This window comes from Equus asinus, chromosome 8 (assembly GCF_041296235.1).
Source record: "Equus asinus isolate D_3611 breed Donkey chromosome 8, EquAss-T2T_v2, whole genome shotgun sequence".
Classification (NCBI taxonomy): domain Eukaryota; kingdom Metazoa; phylum Chordata; class Mammalia; order Perissodactyla; family Equidae; genus Equus; species Equus asinus.
Window position 1 is genome coordinate 75,428,349 of NC_091797.1, and position 17,289 is coordinate 75,445,637.

The 17,289-nt window shown below is 53.0% G+C and overlaps 1 protein-coding gene across 4 annotated transcripts in view; it reads left to right on the top strand.

Moving 5' to 3' along the window:
* Positions 1-16,934, top strand: part of RILPL1 (Rab interacting lysosomal protein like 1) — a 44,631-nt gene extending 27,697 nt beyond the window's left edge. Inside the window, exons 5-8 of one of the 4 annotated variants that reach the window (XM_014858801.3) lie at positions 5,907-6,079; positions 7,982-8,074; positions 14,106-14,129; positions 16,058-16,934. In XM_014858801.3, coding sequence (XP_014714287.1) covers positions 5,907-6,079; positions 7,982-8,074; positions 14,106-14,129; positions 16,058-16,202 — 435 coding nt within the window. In that variant the 3' untranslated portion in view covers positions 16,203-16,934. Of the gene's footprint in view, positions 1-5,906; positions 6,080-7,981; positions 8,075-13,744; positions 13,833-14,105; positions 14,130-16,057 lie in introns of all 4 variants that reach the window. The other 3 variants (XM_014858803.3, XM_070515911.1, XM_014858802.3) reach the window with 3 other exon arrangements.
* The last annotated feature ends 355 nt before the right edge of the window (positions 16,935-17,289 follow it).

Genomic DNA, 17,289 nt, shown 5'->3' on the forward strand with positions numbered 1-17,289 from the left:
TGCCTTTCCCAAGTGTCCAGCAGAAGTCTCAGGGAACCCTCTCATTGGCCTATCACTGAACCAATCATTGTGGCCGGAGGTCTCAAATATGCACATCGTCTAGTCCCGAGTCACATGGCTACCCTTGGTAGTGTCATTGAAGCCACACACACGGAAAGTGGCAAAGGGGAGTTTCTCCAGAGGAAAATTGCAACAGCTCAGCCTGGAGAAGCGCGGGAACAGATGCAAGCCAGGCAGAGGCATCAGCTGTCATTACAGGGCGAGAGTCAGGGTTGGAAAATGCCACACATGAGACGCTGAGCAGAGGGGGATGTGGGTCCTTCGCACGGTTTCAGCAGATGAGTGACGGGATCCGCTCTGAGTTTCTGGAGGACCGTTTGAATGGGGAAGGAGCTCCTGGCAGACATGGCTGTCGGGGGCCCTTTGCAATAATCCATACAAGAAAGGTGAGGCTTGGCCAAGTCTATGGCAGGAGGACGGAGGGGAGGAGGCAGATGCCCAAGACAGCCCCTGGGCCAGGCTGGGGTGGTCCCCCCCTCCTGCCCTGGCGTACCCCTCCCAGCTTCCTGGGCCCCATGAGAGCTCAGGCCTGTCTCCTGCGGGGCAGGCGGGGTCCGAGGACATCGCCCCGGCCACAAGACTCCCAGCCCTGCTCCAGATCTCTGTAGCAACAGGGACGAGGACATTTCACACCTCCTTGGCCCGACTGCCTGTCGGTGTCAGTTTCCCTTTCTGGCACCAAAGGGGTGGGGCAGGAATGGAGAGTAAACTCAGGTAACAGTAATGACTAATCTGTGAGCTTCTTTGTAGCGTCTGTTCCCAAACCCAGGCATCTTTGCTGGGTTTGACTCCGTCCCTTGTAGCTGGGTGGGCTTCATGGTGCTCGTCAGTCAAACAGGGAAGCCGCAGGTTACGGTGGCTTCATCACCTGCTGCCGTGTGACCTGGAACCCGTCCATCTCTTTGGTGGTGAGTTTCCCATCTGACAAGGGAGGGGAATGAACTTGACTTGAACTTGACGTGAACTCTGAGTCGAGAGGCGAGGTTGAGCAGCCCTTCCAGGCATTGAGACAGGTCTTATGGGATGGGTACGAGTTCTTGGGGTAGAATGGGGCAGGCCATTCCAGGCAACATTCAGGAACAGACGGGAGCACGTGCAGGGTGTGGCTGGGGTGGTGGGTTAGTCCTGGCACAGGATGGGTGAGGGGAAGTGGGAGCTATGGAGGGATCCAGAGCTGAGGAGGAATCGGTTCTCATCATTGCCTCGGTCATTCTGACTTTCCCCCTTGATTCATACAATCCTTTCTGAGCTGCATCATTGTCACTTCACTGTGATCTCCAGTAGACAGGACTCCTTATATATTTTTATAACATTTTTATTGAGATATAACTCACATACCATACAATTCAACCATTTAAAATGTACAATTCAGGGGCCAGCCCAGTGACGCAGCGGTTAAGTTCACACGTTCCACTTCGGCGGTGTGGGGTTTGCCAGTTCGGATCCCGGGTGCGCACATGGCACTGCTTGGCAAGCCATGCTGTGGTAGGCGTCCCACATGTAAAGTGGAGGAAGATGAGCACAGATGTTAGCTCAGGGCCAGTCTTCCTCAGCAAAAAGAGGAGGATTGGCAGCAGATATTAGCTCAGGGCTAATCTTCCTCAAAAAAAAAAAAGTTCCATTCAATGGTTTTTAGTAAATTCACTATCTTGTGCCATCATCCTAACTATCTAGGACATTTCCATCACCCCAAAAAGGAACCCCATACTCATCAGCAGCCTCTCCCCACCTCCCCCTCCCCCAGCCCCTGGCCACCACTAATCCTCTTGCTGTCTCTCTGGATTTGCCGACTCGGGACATTTCACAGAAGCGGGATCATCGCGTGGTCCTGACCGGCTTCTTCAGTCAGCGTGTTTTCTGGTCCATCTAGCTCCTCGTATTTTAACAGAAGGTTTTCCTGCCTTTCACAAGTAGACATATAAATCCTTAAAATGAAGCTGACTCCTGGCTAAAGGCCTTTGTATAAAGTCAGTGAGACAGCTGTGAAGGTAATAGTTACTTCTTTGATGTCTCCGCCGTACAAGTTCTGATTTCTTAGTGAGTGTTTGCTGCGGTTTTTAAGGGCGGGCTCCCTGCGCAGGGAAGGCACACACGGGCCTAACGGGTGGCGCGTGAAGCAGGGTTTTTGGGCTGAATTCATGTGTGGTGGGCCTGGAGTCACCAAGGGTGATGAGAGCACAGTCAGTCCCCTGTGCTGGGCCAGGGGCTGCTCAGAAGTATGTTCAAGGGGCCGAGGGAGCGCAGGAGGTGGCCTTGATGTGCCCAGACAGCGGGAAGCACGGCAGGAGGCCCAGCCTCGGGTTGGAGGGCTGTGAGGGGGGATGTTGCCTCCCTAAGGCCTCTCTGGACAGACCCCAGTGCTTGTTGGCTGGTCTCGTGGGCCTCCCTGGGGAGCAGCTGAGGAGGATGCCTCGGGGCATCTCCCTCGAGCTGTGCCCAGAGCGCCTCAGGGGACCAGCCGACAGTCGGAGATAACCCCCGCCACCTGCGTGCTCCCTCGCGGAGCAAGCCTGGAAGGCCGGCTGCCCGTCGGCCTGATTGCCATCTCGGGATGAGCCTTGGCAGGCTCCCTCCGCCTGGACGGGCGAGTCCTGGGCTGCCCGCAGCGCCGCGTCGGTGCCTGGTGGCCTCAGGGAGAGCTGGAGCCCAAGCTTCCCCTCTTCTGCCTGTGGCAGTGGTCCCGGAAGTCAGCACTTTTCTGCAAACCTGTCTGGAAAAGCCCCGAGCTCTAAGGGGATCAGGTCACTCCCCCGATGGAAGAGTGTCCCTTCTCCAGAGAAAAGCACCCAGATCCTGGGGAGCCCCTTGTGTCTTGGGTGATTGGACGCATCAGGGGTGAGCTGGGACCTGCTGCGCCTTGAAGGCACACGCTCATAGGAACCCCCGGATGTCAGGCGGGCAGGCCGTCAAGGTGAACAAATGCAGGCCCCGAGAGGAGCAGGCAGCTTGCCCAAAAGCCTCTTGAGAAGTGAGGCTTTGGGAAGTCCCCAGAAGGGCTTCATGCCTTCCTCTGGGCGTGTGGACCCCTGTCACAGGGCCCCTCCCGGAGACACAGAGAGGCAGGGCCTAAGTTGTCCGGGGAGGGAGGGGCTGGAGGGAGTGTGTGAGCCTGAGGTTTGGGTCCACGAGTCCAGGCAGGGAAGGCCAAAGGGGTGGGGAGTGGGCAGCCATGAGAAGAGCATGTAAAGGGAGCCGCTGCTACACAGCCCCAGCCCAGTGTTGCCTGCGGGCCCAGAGTGATCTGATCTTTCCACTTTTTTCCAAAAGGAAGCCCCAAACTGACTTTCTTGTGGAATCTCCTGATCTAAAATAGTTGACAGCTAATTCACAAGAGTTTTAGAACACAGTGAGGGCCACACAAAATGGGGAAAGGGGGTCTGGGCTGAGCCCAGAGTTCCTGGTGAACTTCTGCACAGTCGTCAAGACCCCACGCAGAGACCCCGTCTGCAGTAACGTCTTCCGTGATCCTCCCTACTTAGAGTTTGCTGTCCTCGCACCTCTTTCATTCTGTCACCTTGTACGTTTCTATTTGTGTGTATCTTCCCTCCACCCCCATCTGTCTGATTCATCTCAGTGACCAGCAGGTACACAGTTGATGCTCAATAAATATTAGACATCCAAGGATGCTCTATGCTTAACTTGGGCAGGGAAAGAGAAGGGAAGTGGCATTAGTGAGTGCCGGCTGTATACCGGGCACTTACTAACACACAGTCTTGGGTACAGAACACCGTCCTAGTATGAGGCTGTCAGGTGGTCCATGGAGCAGCCCCGAAGCTCCGCAGAGGGAACTGGAGACTGAAGACGTACCCTGAGAACACAGCCCACCTGAAGGTGGCATCAGCAGACGCCTAGAATACCTTCTTGGGAAGTTAAATCCTCCAGCATTTCCTCCCCTGGTTCTTGCGGGGGAAGAGGCCCCACTCGTCTTTGCCCAGATGGCTTGGTGGGGCCAGTGTGTGTCAGGTTTCGGTTTCCTGCTGCCTGCTGCTCCGTGCTGACGTGCTGACTCCTGGTCAGACCTCCTTCCCCGCCTGCAACGCCTCGCCTCGCTCTTCTGTCACCTGATCTGCCTTGGGGGGTGGTGTCTCCTTTCAAGTGTCCTTTCCCAGAACAGCCCGTCCTGACTGTCCCAGGATGTGAGGCCTCTCAGCTCCGCCTTCAGGAGTCATTCACCTTCCTGGCCTTGTATCACGCCTCTAGGCTGGAGTCCCGCCCTGTGGGGTTTTTGGGGGGACGTGGGTCTCTATTTCAATCCCTCTTTCCCCTATTCCAGAGCTTTGCCACTGTTGTCCTGAGCTCTTATCCACTCCTAGTCGATCATGGGACATTGGCATCTCAGGGGGGTAGGGAACACTGCGCTGCCTACAGAGTGGGGCCGCCTGCAGATTTGGTCAGCTGACCTCGAGGTGGCTTGCAAAAACTTCCTTGCTATCAAAAAAAAAATGGAAGAAAAACAAGTGTTGACAAGGATGTGGAGAATGTGGAACCCTCCTACACTGCTGGCAGGAATGTAAAAGGGGGCAGCCGCTGTGGAAAACAGGCTGTTCCTCAAAAAGTTAAACATAGACTGACCATACGACCCAGCAGTTCCACTCCTAGGTATGGACCCCAAAGAACTGAAAACAGATGTTCATACAAATCGTTGTATAGGAATGTTCGTGGCAGCGCTGGTCCTGAGAGCCAAAAGGCGGAAACAACCCAAGTGCCCATCAGTTGATAAAAGGAGAAAGAAAATGTGGTCCATCCATGCACTGGAATATGATTCGGCCACAAAAAGGGATGAAGCACTGACACCTGCCACAACGTGGATGGACCTTGAAAACATGATGCTGAGTGAGAGAAGCCAGACACAAAAGGCCACATAGTGTATGATTCCATTGATAGGAAATGTCCAGAACAGACAAATGCAGAGAGATGGAAAACAGATGATGGTTGCCAGGGACTGAGGGAGGGAGATGGGGAGTGAGTGCTAATGGGTGCACGGTCTCCTTTTGGGGTGATGAGAAAGTTTTGGAACTAGAGAGAGGTGGTGGGTGCACAACATTGCATGTGTACTAAATACCACTGAATTGCATATTTTTAAATGGTTAAAATGGTAAATTTTATGTAATTTTACCGCAATTGTTTTTAAAAGCTCCTTGCTGTGGAAGAGGGTGGGAGGACGGGGCTGGGCCTGGCCTGGAACAGGTGGCTTAGCATGCTAGGATCGGTCCGCGTGACCTGCATGAGGAGAAATGCCCTGCATGTGAACCCCTGCTGTCCTGTGACTGCCAGGTGACCCCACCGCTGGGGCTTCCCCTGAACTCCAGTGAAAAGACGCCCAGAGCACTGGGGCGAATGGGCTTGACCAGGAGGCCGGTAACAAATGGGAAAATGTATGTGACCTCACGTCAAATGAAAGATAGAGAATTGTGCATAGGCTCTGATTCCAACAACTTTAGCCAAATTAACAAAGGTCTTAGTATGAATATGAGGAGAGAACATGGGAAAGGGAAAGCAGGGCGATTTAGGGGGGTGGCTTCCCTAGGGGCACGCTGTTTCTTCTCCTTGGTCGCCTTTTAATGCTGTTTGGAATAAAACCCTGAGTGGAGAGGCGCCGAGCCCACAGGTCTGCCTATTGAGAAGGCAAACAATGAGCAGGTGGCCGCTGGCTTTTCTCTCTGGAGGGATGGAGGGACGCCGACTGCACAGAACGTGAGCAGAGGCCGCCTGCGAGTTCTTAAAATAGCACTCTCGGCAAGCTGCTGAGGCCCCGGGAGGGTGGGAAATTCGGGCTCCGGCAGGATGCGGAGTGGGTGCTGGTGGTGGCCGCCAGGAATTCATTAGCAGCATCTTGCCTCCTCCAGACGGAGCCGGGCGGAGAGGAGAGTGTCTCAGAGGCGGAGAAGGTGGCCATGGATCTCAAGGACCCCAACCGCCCCCGATTCACGCTGCAGGAGCTGCGGGACGTGCTGCACGAGAGGAATGAGCTCAAGTCCAAGGTGTTCTTGTTGCAGGAGGAGCTGGCGTACTATAAGAGGTGAGCGTCCCGGGAGCTCCCAGGCTGGCTCTGTCCTGGGGTTGTGCAGGGTTTGGGACAGTTAGCTCCTGGAAGACAAGGACTGCATCTCTGTCCATTCTGAGGACCCCCTCTGGCCTGAAGCACTTACACACAAGCTCACAATCCCTTTGAAACCCCTGGGCCCAGGTGCATTTAAAACTCAGGACTTTCCAGCCGTTAAGAAAGGAACATGACCTTACCGTGTGTTACTCACACCACCAGCGAGCTCGGGGGCAGCACCCCGAAATCAAACACACGAATATTTTTGCAGTGAAAGATATGAACATACCAAATGGGATAAATAAAGACCAGAAACAGCCTCATGAGAGTTCATTTCAGGTTTTGCCACCAAATGAATGACCAAAACATGAATTTTCGTTTTTAGAGCTTTTTTGGATTTCGCAATTGCACATAAGAGATGGTGGACCTGTACAACCTAAGAGTTTGTTCATTCAGCCCGTGGCCAATGAACTCTTGGCACTTATCAGGGCTGGGCTGTCGGATATGGTAGCCGCTAGCCATGTGGTTATTCAAATTTAAATGAGTTAAATTAAAATGAAATTTAAAATTTAGTTCCTCAGTTGCAGTGACCACATTTCAAGTGCTCAGTCGGCACTGCCCTATTGGACAGTGTAGATATAGAATATTTCTGTCATCGTGGAAAGCTCTAAGGACAGCACTGCCGCTGACTTAGATCACCATCTCATATCATGCTGCCTCATACTCATTCAGCTTCGTGCACACTGCCCTTCTACGGCGGTTCCCTCAAAACACACCATGCTTGTTTCTACCTCAGGACCTTTACACATGCTGCTCCTACAGCTGGGAAAATGTTGCCCTTGGTTCTTCCCATGGTTGACTCCTGGTCGTTCAGGATTCAGGTCAGATGTCACCTGTCAGAGAGGCCTTCCTTCCCCATCACACCCATCCAAAGCAACGCCCTGTCCCAGTCACTACCACTTTACCCAGTTCTGCTTTCTTCATGGCCCTCTTCACCATCTCACATTAGTCCTGTTCATTAGTGTGCTTGTTTTGTTGTCTGTTTCCATACCAGACTGTTAACAACATGAGACGAGAAACCTTCTTTGTCTTGTTCATGGCTAAGTTCCCAACACTTAGAATGGAGCTTAGCGCGGAGTAGGTGCACAATAAGCATCTGTTGAATGGAAAGCTGGAAGGAGGACAGATGCACCAGGTGTGGATCCTGCTCCAGTAGGGAAGATAAGCGACGCACAGATACGGCACCACATATTTTTATTGAAAACTCACTGTGTGCCTGGCACAGAAGAAAGCTTTACTGATACTGTGCACACTGGCTGTTCAAAGAAGGAAGAGATCACTTCTGGCTTGGGGATGAGGTGGAAATCAGGAAGGCTTCATGGAGGAGGTGGCAGTTGACCTGGGTCTTCCCTAAAGGATAGGTTACTATTCAGGTTTGGGAGATGTTGGGTGGGTGGGTGGCATACTCTGCATGGAAGAAACCACAAAGGTGTGGAGACGACATTTAAGGAGGACAGGAAACAGCAAGTAGTTCTTTTTGGCTGAAATCTTCAAAGGAATCTGAAAACAGAGATGTGGGTCCCTTTCCTGAAATTCCTCACATTTGACCAACTGGGCCAAAGGGACCACAGTCACCTGTGTCCATTGCCTCCAGGCCTGACCCCTCCTCTTACCCAGCCACGCCCATCACTAAGAGGCCAGCGCCCCAGGCAGAGAGACTATGGGGCAGAGGCCACTGTTGCTGTCCTGCTGGGTCCCCTTATTCCTACTCCCCTGAAAGAGTACACGCCCTCTCAGGCCATCAGACAGTACCTTTCTGGAATATTCCAGCTCTCAGGGAATTTTTGACTCCTTTGTCTCACTCCTCTCGACTCCTTTCAGTGAAGAAATAGAAGAGGAAAATCGAATACCCCAGCCTCCACCCGTCGCGCACCCGAGAATGTCCCCCCAGCCGGAGTCTGGGATCAAGAGACTGTAAGTGACGGCTTCCGGGTGTGGGGCTGCTCGCTCTCGGCTGACCTGGTGGTTCACACGCCCCCTGACTTCACCTCCTGGGCACCTGCGCCAGGGCCAGGCTTGTCACTAACCACCTCCTGCGGAGACGCGCCTCACCCCGGAGCCCGCTGGGCCCGGCCCCTGGCTGAGTCCACCTCTATCCGAACACTGAGTACCCCCCGGGGCCCTGGGCAGAGAGGTCGGGGGAGGCCGAGGGGGCGGGGCCTGTGGCTGCCGCTCAGGGCTTGCTTGAGTGTATGGGGGGTGTGTCCCTTGGGTCCTTGAGGACGGCAAAGCGGGGAGGGGCAGATTCGTGCATTTTAAGGGCTTGAAACCCCAGCTCAGCTCCGGGATGTGGGGCTGTGGCCCCGGGGCTACCCCATCTTTGCATTTCTGCGATGACTCCCCCAGCTTTCCCTCGGTCTTTCTGTTTATCGGTGCATTGTACACGCAGAGTCAGGCCCTGGTTGCTGTGGGAGACACACGAGAAAGAGAGCAACCCAGTCTTTCCTCTCGACTAGATTTTAAGCTACTTCAGCGGTTCTTTTCACCAAAAGACCCTTTTGAGATTTTGATGAGAGTTTGCAGACCGTTTCTCTGGAAAAACGAAAACCACATACAAGTTCAAGTTCACTGATCCCCTGCAGCCCCTCAGACAGGGTTAAAACCTCTGGTCTAGTGAGCTAATATCTACAACGAACCTACTGTGTGCCAGGTACTATTCCTGCAAATTACCTCACTGAGTCCTCCCATAGCCCTTTGAGGTAGAGGCACTGTTGTTCCGATTTTACAGTTAGGGAAACTGAGGCACTGAGGTCAGTCACCCGCCGAGGGTCATACAGCTAATGACAGGCAGAGCCAGGGTTCCAACCAGGCAGCCTGGCCGCAGAGCCCACGTTTTAAACTCTTTGCAGTGTCGCCTCATGCTCACACCCTTGTCTGGTAGCCTATCACCTCCCCTGAGAGGGTCCTCCTGGCTCTCGGCCTTCCAGCTGTCCCCAAGGCTGGTTACAGAAGCAGCCTGGGTTCTTCCCTCAATCCTCAGCAGAAGCTTTGTGAAAGCAAGTGGCGAGGGCTGGAAAGCCACCGGGCGTGAGTGTGGGAGGAACCGGGGTGTTTCTCGGAGGCCGCAACCTTGAAACTCCACTTCTGGTTGGAAATTCTTGGCTAGTTCTTGTCCTGTGAATTGACTGAATGCTCCGCGTTGGTGGAAGGGGTGGGGAAGGCAAATGTGTGCAGCCTTGAAACTGCCAAGCCCTCTACTCTTGGCAAAGGGTGACTTGTTCAGACTCTGGGCCCTGGCGGCTGCGGGAAGGCTGGCTGCCCCTCGGAGCGTGCGGGTTAACGTGTGGCTCCTTTTCAAGCCTCCTGCAGCCTCACGTTGCTTACTTGCTCAGCCCTCAGCTCTGCTGGATTTGTCAGGGGGTGTGGTTCCTGGTTCTGGTGAGGGATACATATTTCCCAGGGAGAAGCCTAGAACCAGAATGGCTTCCTCTGGATCCCACAGCATCGCGGCCACGTATTAGTAATCTTCCACTGGCAATTGAAACTCCATTCAAAGTAACAAGAAAAAGAAAGAAAAACTGTCGGCTCAGTAACCCAGAATTCCCAGGTCACTCTGGCTTCAGGCTCAGCTGGATCCAGGCCTTGTCATCAGGGCTCTGCCTTGTTTCTTCCACCTCTGACTCATTTCCTTTACCTCTGACTCTGTTTTCCTTCCTGTAGGCTGTATTCTTGGGCATGCTCTCCCCTCACAGTGGCAACATGGCAGCCATCAGCTCAGGCTTCTGCTTTCTTCTATCTGAAACTCCAGTAGGAAGAGAGAATCTTCCACAGAAGTCACAAAACCAGGTCTCATTGGCTCTGCCTGGGTCACATGACCACCCGTAAGCCAATCACAGGGCAGTACATCAATGGGCCCGGCGTGGCTCTCATTCTCAATCCTGAAGCTTCGGGTAGCTTCCACCCCATCCAGTTCACGTGGGCTGGAATTAGGGGAAGGGCAGGCCCCAAGCAAGATCAGAGTGCTGAGCCCGCAGAAGTGATGGGTGTCCACTGGGGCCCCGTCGGGGGGTGAGGGAGCCCTTCAGTCTCCGTTCTGTGCTGGACTCAGTACCCCGGAGAACGCTTCCTCTTGGTTAGGCTTTCTTACCCGGTGCTTGGTAGGAGATGGGACTGACTTAGATTCGACTCTGATTCACGCCAGCCCCACGCACATGGAAGGATGAGCAGAATCGACTGTGCTTCGATAGCTACGGCTTTGGGCTAAAACCTGAGGAAGTTGAGAAAAAGTTCATGAGCCCAGGCGGGAGGGGGGACGGAGAGCCGTGTCTGCAGTGCATTCCCCCCGTCTTTAAGAATCAGAACTTCTCGGCGTCTTCGCTTAAGTGTGCTGTGTTTACAGCGCCCCCAGCACCGTAATTCTAGGCCTTGTGTCATTCTAAGGATTCCTTCCGAAGCTGGGGGGGCTCTGACTTTTTAATTTTCCACTCCAGCCTCCTTTCTCTAAAACAGGTAATTATGAGTAGGCTCCTGCAAATCTCAAACTGGGTAAAATCTGAGGAAAGTTATCAAAGTTAGCCGACAATCTTCTTTCCACTCGCTCTACCCACACCTGAATAGGCTCCAGTGTCTGATCCTCTTTTCCAGATTGTTCCAGACCCTGGGGCCCCATTCCCAAAGCCCTTCTCTCCTTTAGTGTGACCTCTGGTTGCTCAGCAAGACCTGGGGCTCTGAGCCTGGTAGGAGAAGCAGCTGGAATTAGGGAGCCAGAGAGAGACAGACAGAAACAGAGAGAGAGACATAGAGACAGACGGAGAGCAGTCAGAGCCTCCCGTCCACCCGGTGCAGGTGGCCAGCTCTAGGGAGTAACTGGACATCAAACAGGCACAAAAGGCCTTTGACCAGCCCAGGCAGGACACTGGTCGTCTTTGTCCACCCCTGCTGACTGGGAGCTGCATCAGTGCAGAGCCCAGAGCCTGGGGTGGGGACACCCTTCCCCAGGCCGGGTGGGGAATGGCAGCTCCTACGACGGTTCCACGCCTGTCCCCCTTCCCCTCCTTCACTCCTCGGGCCCCCTCCTCAGTCTGGCTGGGCCCTTCGTCCTGGCTTTTGCGGAGCATTAGCCTCACGGCCTCTTTAGTGCAGCGGACGCCTGCTTTCCAGCTCAGCTTCCCACCCGTGGCCGGTTTTCCCCACCCCCTCAACAAGTAAGCAGCAGTGACCTTGGAGCTTTGGAGTCCCTTCATTGGCTTAGGACTCTTGCACTGAGGTATATTCCACCCTGGCAGAGATTCAGAGCTGGGACACTTAGCCCCGTTTCTCAGACGAGGAAACCGGCCCCGAGAAGCACGCTGACGTCATGTAGATTGTACCGCTGGGAAGGGTCCAGGTCGGGACTGGAACCTATGCCTTCCGTCTGCCACCTGGCCCCGGGCTTGCCCCAGCTGTCTCGTGCTGCCTTCCCACCCGCCTTTACCTCACCCCTCAAGTCACCAGCTGTGGGCTAAATGCCCAGTTCCCTTATCTCTCAAATGCTCCACGAGCCAGGGATGCCAGAGTCTACATTTCTGGGCTGAACTGGTCAAGGGAACCAGAAGCTCCCGCCGCCAGTCAAAACAGTGCGCCCAGAAGACGTTCCAAGAATAGCTTGTGATTGGGCAGCTGCTGGCCGCAGAGTTGGCATTGGCACTGCCTGGGAGGGTCACGAGGAGTGCCTGAGTGACTCCAGCCTCGTCCCCAGTGGACACCAGGCACCAGCGCCCCCTTTGTGTGGTCCCTGGCTCTCAGTCACCGTCCCATAGACACACACACAGCTGCCTCCTGCTGAGCAGGGACAGAAGGGCTGCCCAGGAGGCAGGAAGCCGGCCATGGGGCCGAGGGACGGCCAGGGAAGGTTCAGATCAGAAGAGCTGGCCTCCATACCGGAAAGTCGGCCTTGGAGTAGGCGGCCACTCAAGTATCAAATGGTAGCGGCAGCAGCGCATTCTGTCCCTTTCCTCCTACCCACCGCCCTCCTCGCTTCAGCCCAGAAATAGCTTCTTCACAGCCGCCCATTACGCTGCCTGCAATGCCACTGTTAGAGCTCCATTTGGTTTGAGGCTTCCAGAAATAGTCGGTGGGGAGGGGGCACTTAAAACCAGCTACAGCATATCCAGGACATAAACTTTTGACCAAAACAAGCCAGTCTTTTTTCGTGGAAGTGGCTGTCTCTCTAGAGGTGGCGGCTTCTGCAGGGAGGGACCTGGAATAGGAAGGGAAAGGGACACAGAGAGTAACTCGGCCGGACCCTCCAGGTGTCCCAAGGGCCCTGATGTGGCCCCAAATGAAGTCTCGAATTTCAAGGTGGGCGAACATCTCTCCAGGCAAAACGCCCACCCTGCATCTGGGGCCATCTCCCACACAGTGACTGTGCCTTTTCCAGCTCCTTGTTATGCTAAGAGAGGGGTCCTGGTGAAGGTGGATGCAGAACCACGCGGCTTAGAGCCCCTGGAAAGCTCACTGTGCCCACTAGCCTGGCCTCTGGGGATTGGGCCCGTTCATTTAGCAAAAGGTGTCCTCTCTTTTCATTGTCACCGTGAGAAGCCATCCAGGTGGTTCTACCAAGATGGCAACTCCCAGCTACTCTGTGAAGCGCATCAAAGGTGATCCACACACAGAGAATCCTCAAACTTCATGTGAGACAGTCATTTTATATCTTGGCCCAGCCAAGCTCTAAACAAAGAATATCAAAGCTGTTTTAAATGAGCTCTGCTGGCTTGGGTGGAGTTTCTTCTTCATTTTCCTTGCCCAGCTGAGGGACTGATGGGCGTCACCGTCAGCTCTGACTTCCCCAGGGGCGGTTATACAGGCTCTCGGCTTCAGTTCTTGTCCTGCCGGCCCACCCTGGCTGCCTCCCCTTCTCTCCTGGGTCTCCCCTGGCTGCCTCGGGGCACAGAGCCTGCAGCCCATGGCGGTTGGGGGGGATGTGCTGGAAGGCCCCCTGCAAGGGTGTCCCTACTCACTCCCATGGTGGGGTTTGACCGCCTCCTTCCCCACGCCCAGGCCTGCCTTTTCAGCCCTTGAGGACTGCCCTGCCTTCCCTCGGTGCTCATCACATGCTGCACTCGTCTGCTAAGGATGCTGTAACAAAGTACCACGCACGGGGAGGTGTGGTGGTTAAGCAACAGAAATGTATTATCTCACATTTCTGGGGGCCAGGAGTCCAAGACCAAGCTGTGGGCGGGGTTGGGTCCTTCTGAGAGCCGTGAGGGAGGGTCTGTTTCATGCCCCTCTCCTGGTTTCTGGTGGTTGCTGGCGATCCTTGGTTTCTGTAGGCTTGTAGAAGCTCACTCCATCTTTGCCTTCAGCTTCACGTGACATTCCTCCTGTGGGTCTGTCTGTGTCCAAATTCCTCCCTTTTATAAGGACCTGCCCTACTCCAATATAACTTCATCCTAACTAGTTATATCTACAAGGACCTTATCTCCCAATAAGGTCACGTTCCGAGGTAGTGGGGGTCAAGACTACAACATATGAATTTGGGGGGACACAATTCCACCCATAGCATGTACCGTAAACAAACCCTTCAGCTGGTCTGTTGTGGACTGTGTATTTTCATGCCTCCCTGGTCTTCATCTTCTCTGTGTCTGTCTGTACTTCTCTAACCAGGATGTTTACAGCCATAATGCCCATGGTGGCAGCGGGACTGATAATAGATGACCCCACCCTGCAGCCTCTCCGACGACTTGTCCCCCTTGTAGGCACTGTGTTTTTCTGGGTTTGTTTGAACTTTGCCTTTGGAATGTCTGCTGCGGCTACTGCTGGGGCTGGCCTGCCTTCTTTGGCCACTTTAGCTGCATGGCCGTCACCTGCTTGTTCCCATTTGAAGTGGGTGTCGAGTGCGATTTCAGACATGCCACCCGTGACACTCGCTCTGCACGAGTGGAGCCTCGGAATTCTCAGCTCTGTCACCGATAATTCTTTTTGTCTTTTCTGTTTCTATTCTAAAACCACCTTGTCCTTGATCCAGTAAAGAAGGTCCTTTAAGTGACGGGTCAGTAATCATCACCCACTGTGACCCCCCCCCCGCCCGAGTGACACTAACGCTGTGTTTTCGATCTTCGTGCCCTAGCTTTCTAAACTGCTTTGTTTTGCCAAGCCATCGTCAATAAGCCAGTGGATCTTGTGGAAGAAAGGAAAAGCAGAGGAGGGGACCCATGTTTTGATTCTCTGTGTCCCTTGGCCAGGCAGTGGCGAGTGGCTTTCCTGCTTAGTCAGGTAGAGGTGAGATGTCCCAGGGATGGGTTGCTGCTGTATTTTTGGCCAGCTAATTGCCCTGATGACACGCTGAAAGAGTTCACAAATGACCCAGGAGGACATCATGCCTTCATCTGCCTGGACATGTACTTGTCATGGAGAAAAGAGACGTGGCTGGTAGGGAGAATGTCTCCAGATAAACTTGGCTCGCCCCAGCTTTATGATGAAAGGCCACTTTATTTCTGATAGGGACTGTAGGAGCCAGTAACCACAGAAGAATAAAATCATTTTCACCCAGACGTGATTAAAACTGAACTCCATAGGCCACAGCACCAAAAAAAAGCTAACAGGTGAACAGACAGAGCTAAAAATAGTTGATCTGAAGCTTCACTGTCTCAGTGGGTCATTCCTCTTACTGCCCCCGGGAAACGTAACATGCCTTTTCTCTCTCTTACCAAGTTCAAAAACCAGAATTCAAGAATGGGAGAACTTGGTGAGGACAAGAAATGTTACGAGGCTGGGAGTGCCAAAGGACAGTGGACTGCTTAGAAAGGGTTTTTGGGAAAGAGTCAAAGTGGGCCAGCTCAAGGTCTCTGGCCAGGGTCCTAGTCTCTGTTTAGGTGGAGTTAAAACAGCCCTTGTTTTAAATGGGCCACTTTATAAGCTTTTTGCCTGTGATTTCTGCCTTCATCTTTTAGGCATCAGATGGTCCGCTCTGATTAATCAGTGATCAGTAGCCACAGCTGTTTCAAACAGACCTCTCAGTCCACGTTAGCTGTTGCTGTGTGGCTGGTTACAGGGATGACTTCTAAAGGCTCTCACCATTAACTCAATTTTTGACGCTCCAAATTGATGTTTCCCAAATTTCATTCATGTGCTCTACTCACAATATTTAATCAGAGACTCATGTGTACTATTACTTAAAATATTTTTTAATTGTCTCATTTTATTTAAATACCTACTTTTGCCTCATCCTAAGCAGTAATATCCACGAAACCTGGGCTTTTTTTTTTTTTGAAGATTAGCCCTGAGCTAACTGCTGCCAATCCTCCTCTTTTTGCTGAGGAAGACTGGCCCTGAGCTAACATCCGTGCCCATCTTCCTGTACTTTATATGCGGGACGCCTGCCACAGCATGGCTTTTGCCAAGCGGTGCCATGTCCGCACCCGGGATCTGAACCGGCGAACCCTGGGCCGCCGAAGTGGAGGGTGTGAGCCTACTGTGCCACCGGGCCGGCCCCAAAACCTGGGCTTTGATGTGTTATTTTTCTCATTTCCTGATTCTCGTTAAATAGATACATAACTACTGACATTAAAACCATTCATCTGTTTACATCAGAATCATCTTACATCCCATATGGCTTTCAAGTATTACTTTCTCGACATCATTAGGGTCAAGAAACCCATCATGTATGTTTCCAGTAGCTTTTTCTTCGCTTTAGTGATGAGAAGAAATCCTCAGTAGTGGTTCAGGTGGGAGATGCATCACACATCACGTACGTGCATGCCCTGTTCATGCTGTGTCACCTCCAAGGGACTGTGACAATGACACGCAAAATCCCCTGCTGCTTTCTAGAATAACTCTGACCTGCACCCCAACTTTTCCTTTCACACCTTGTATTGATTTGCTCCCTTCACGTTTGCTGCTCTCTGTCCCTGGCATTGCACAAACTGTGAAGTGCACAGCGAAGGGTAGGCTCTCATTTCTTTCTTTCCCTTCCAAAAGGTTTAGCTTCTTCTCCCGAGATAAGAAGCGCCTGGCCAACACGCAGAGGAACGTGCACATCCAGGAGTCCTTTGGCCAGTGGGCCAACTCCCACCGTGATGACGGTTACACGGAGCAAGGACAGGAAGCCCTGCAGCACCTGTGACCGTGGCCCACCTCTGCCCTCGGGCCTGAACCGCTCACCGCCAGCGCCTGCAGCAGAACCTGCAGCCTCAGGTGTCAGGACCCTGCACACCTCTCGGTTCAGATGCACCCTCAAAACTGATCCCTCAAACAAACTGTCTGCTTCGAGGAAGCACATTGAAAAACTGATGCCAAACTCTAAAGAAATGTTTATTTATACCCAGGGCTGTCACCGTTTATAATAGATGACTCTGATCCCTTAGGATATATATTTAATAATATCATGAGCAGAGGCCAGACTTTTGCATTAACTTCAGTAACACAAGCTTCTTTGAGCCAAATACATCACTTGCCATTACAATTGCTGTTTCACTTGCTTTGTATGAAACTCTGTGGAGAGGTTTTATTATCACGTTTGTCACACTTAAGTGGGAGACAGGGAAATGGTAGGTTTTCGTTAGTTACGTTCATGAAATTGTCGTGGTGGTAGCCTAATATATAGGATGCATCGATTCAGTAAGCAGGGCCTCCAAAGTCACAGGATGAGCCGGCCCAGCTCAGACACAGAGCAACAGAAAATATGGACAACAGTCCTCCCACCTGGAAACTGGAGACAACTCTGCAAGAGTTGGCGGTTCTCTCCTGCACCTTGTTACTGATAATGCCTGGAGCATGTAGCAATGTTCAAGGCGAGTGCCTTGGAATCAGCTGTGAATTCTGCAGTACTAACCAAACAAAGTTGCTAAGGATGAGACATTGCAATGTTTCTTGTGTGGATTTTTTTCTTGGCCTCTTTTTTTCCCGTTAGCCTTCACCATGTCAAATACGTAGTCCCCTGCGAAGGACACAAATGTCCCAAAGCGAATTGGGAATGGGGTGCGGGAGCCTAGGGGATGCAGGATGGTGGGTGGGGGAGGTTTGCCAGAGTAAGGGCGGTGGGGGAAAAGGTGGCTTGGGGACTGATGTCTGGCTGAATCATGGGGCTGTGTTGGCAGATGGAGAGCCAGATGCTGTCTGCAACTGGCGAGCTGGGGCTTTGCCCAAATAACGCTGTCTTTCTCTCCACCCACGGAACACCCAGGGTCCAAGACTGGATGCTCATAGGTTCA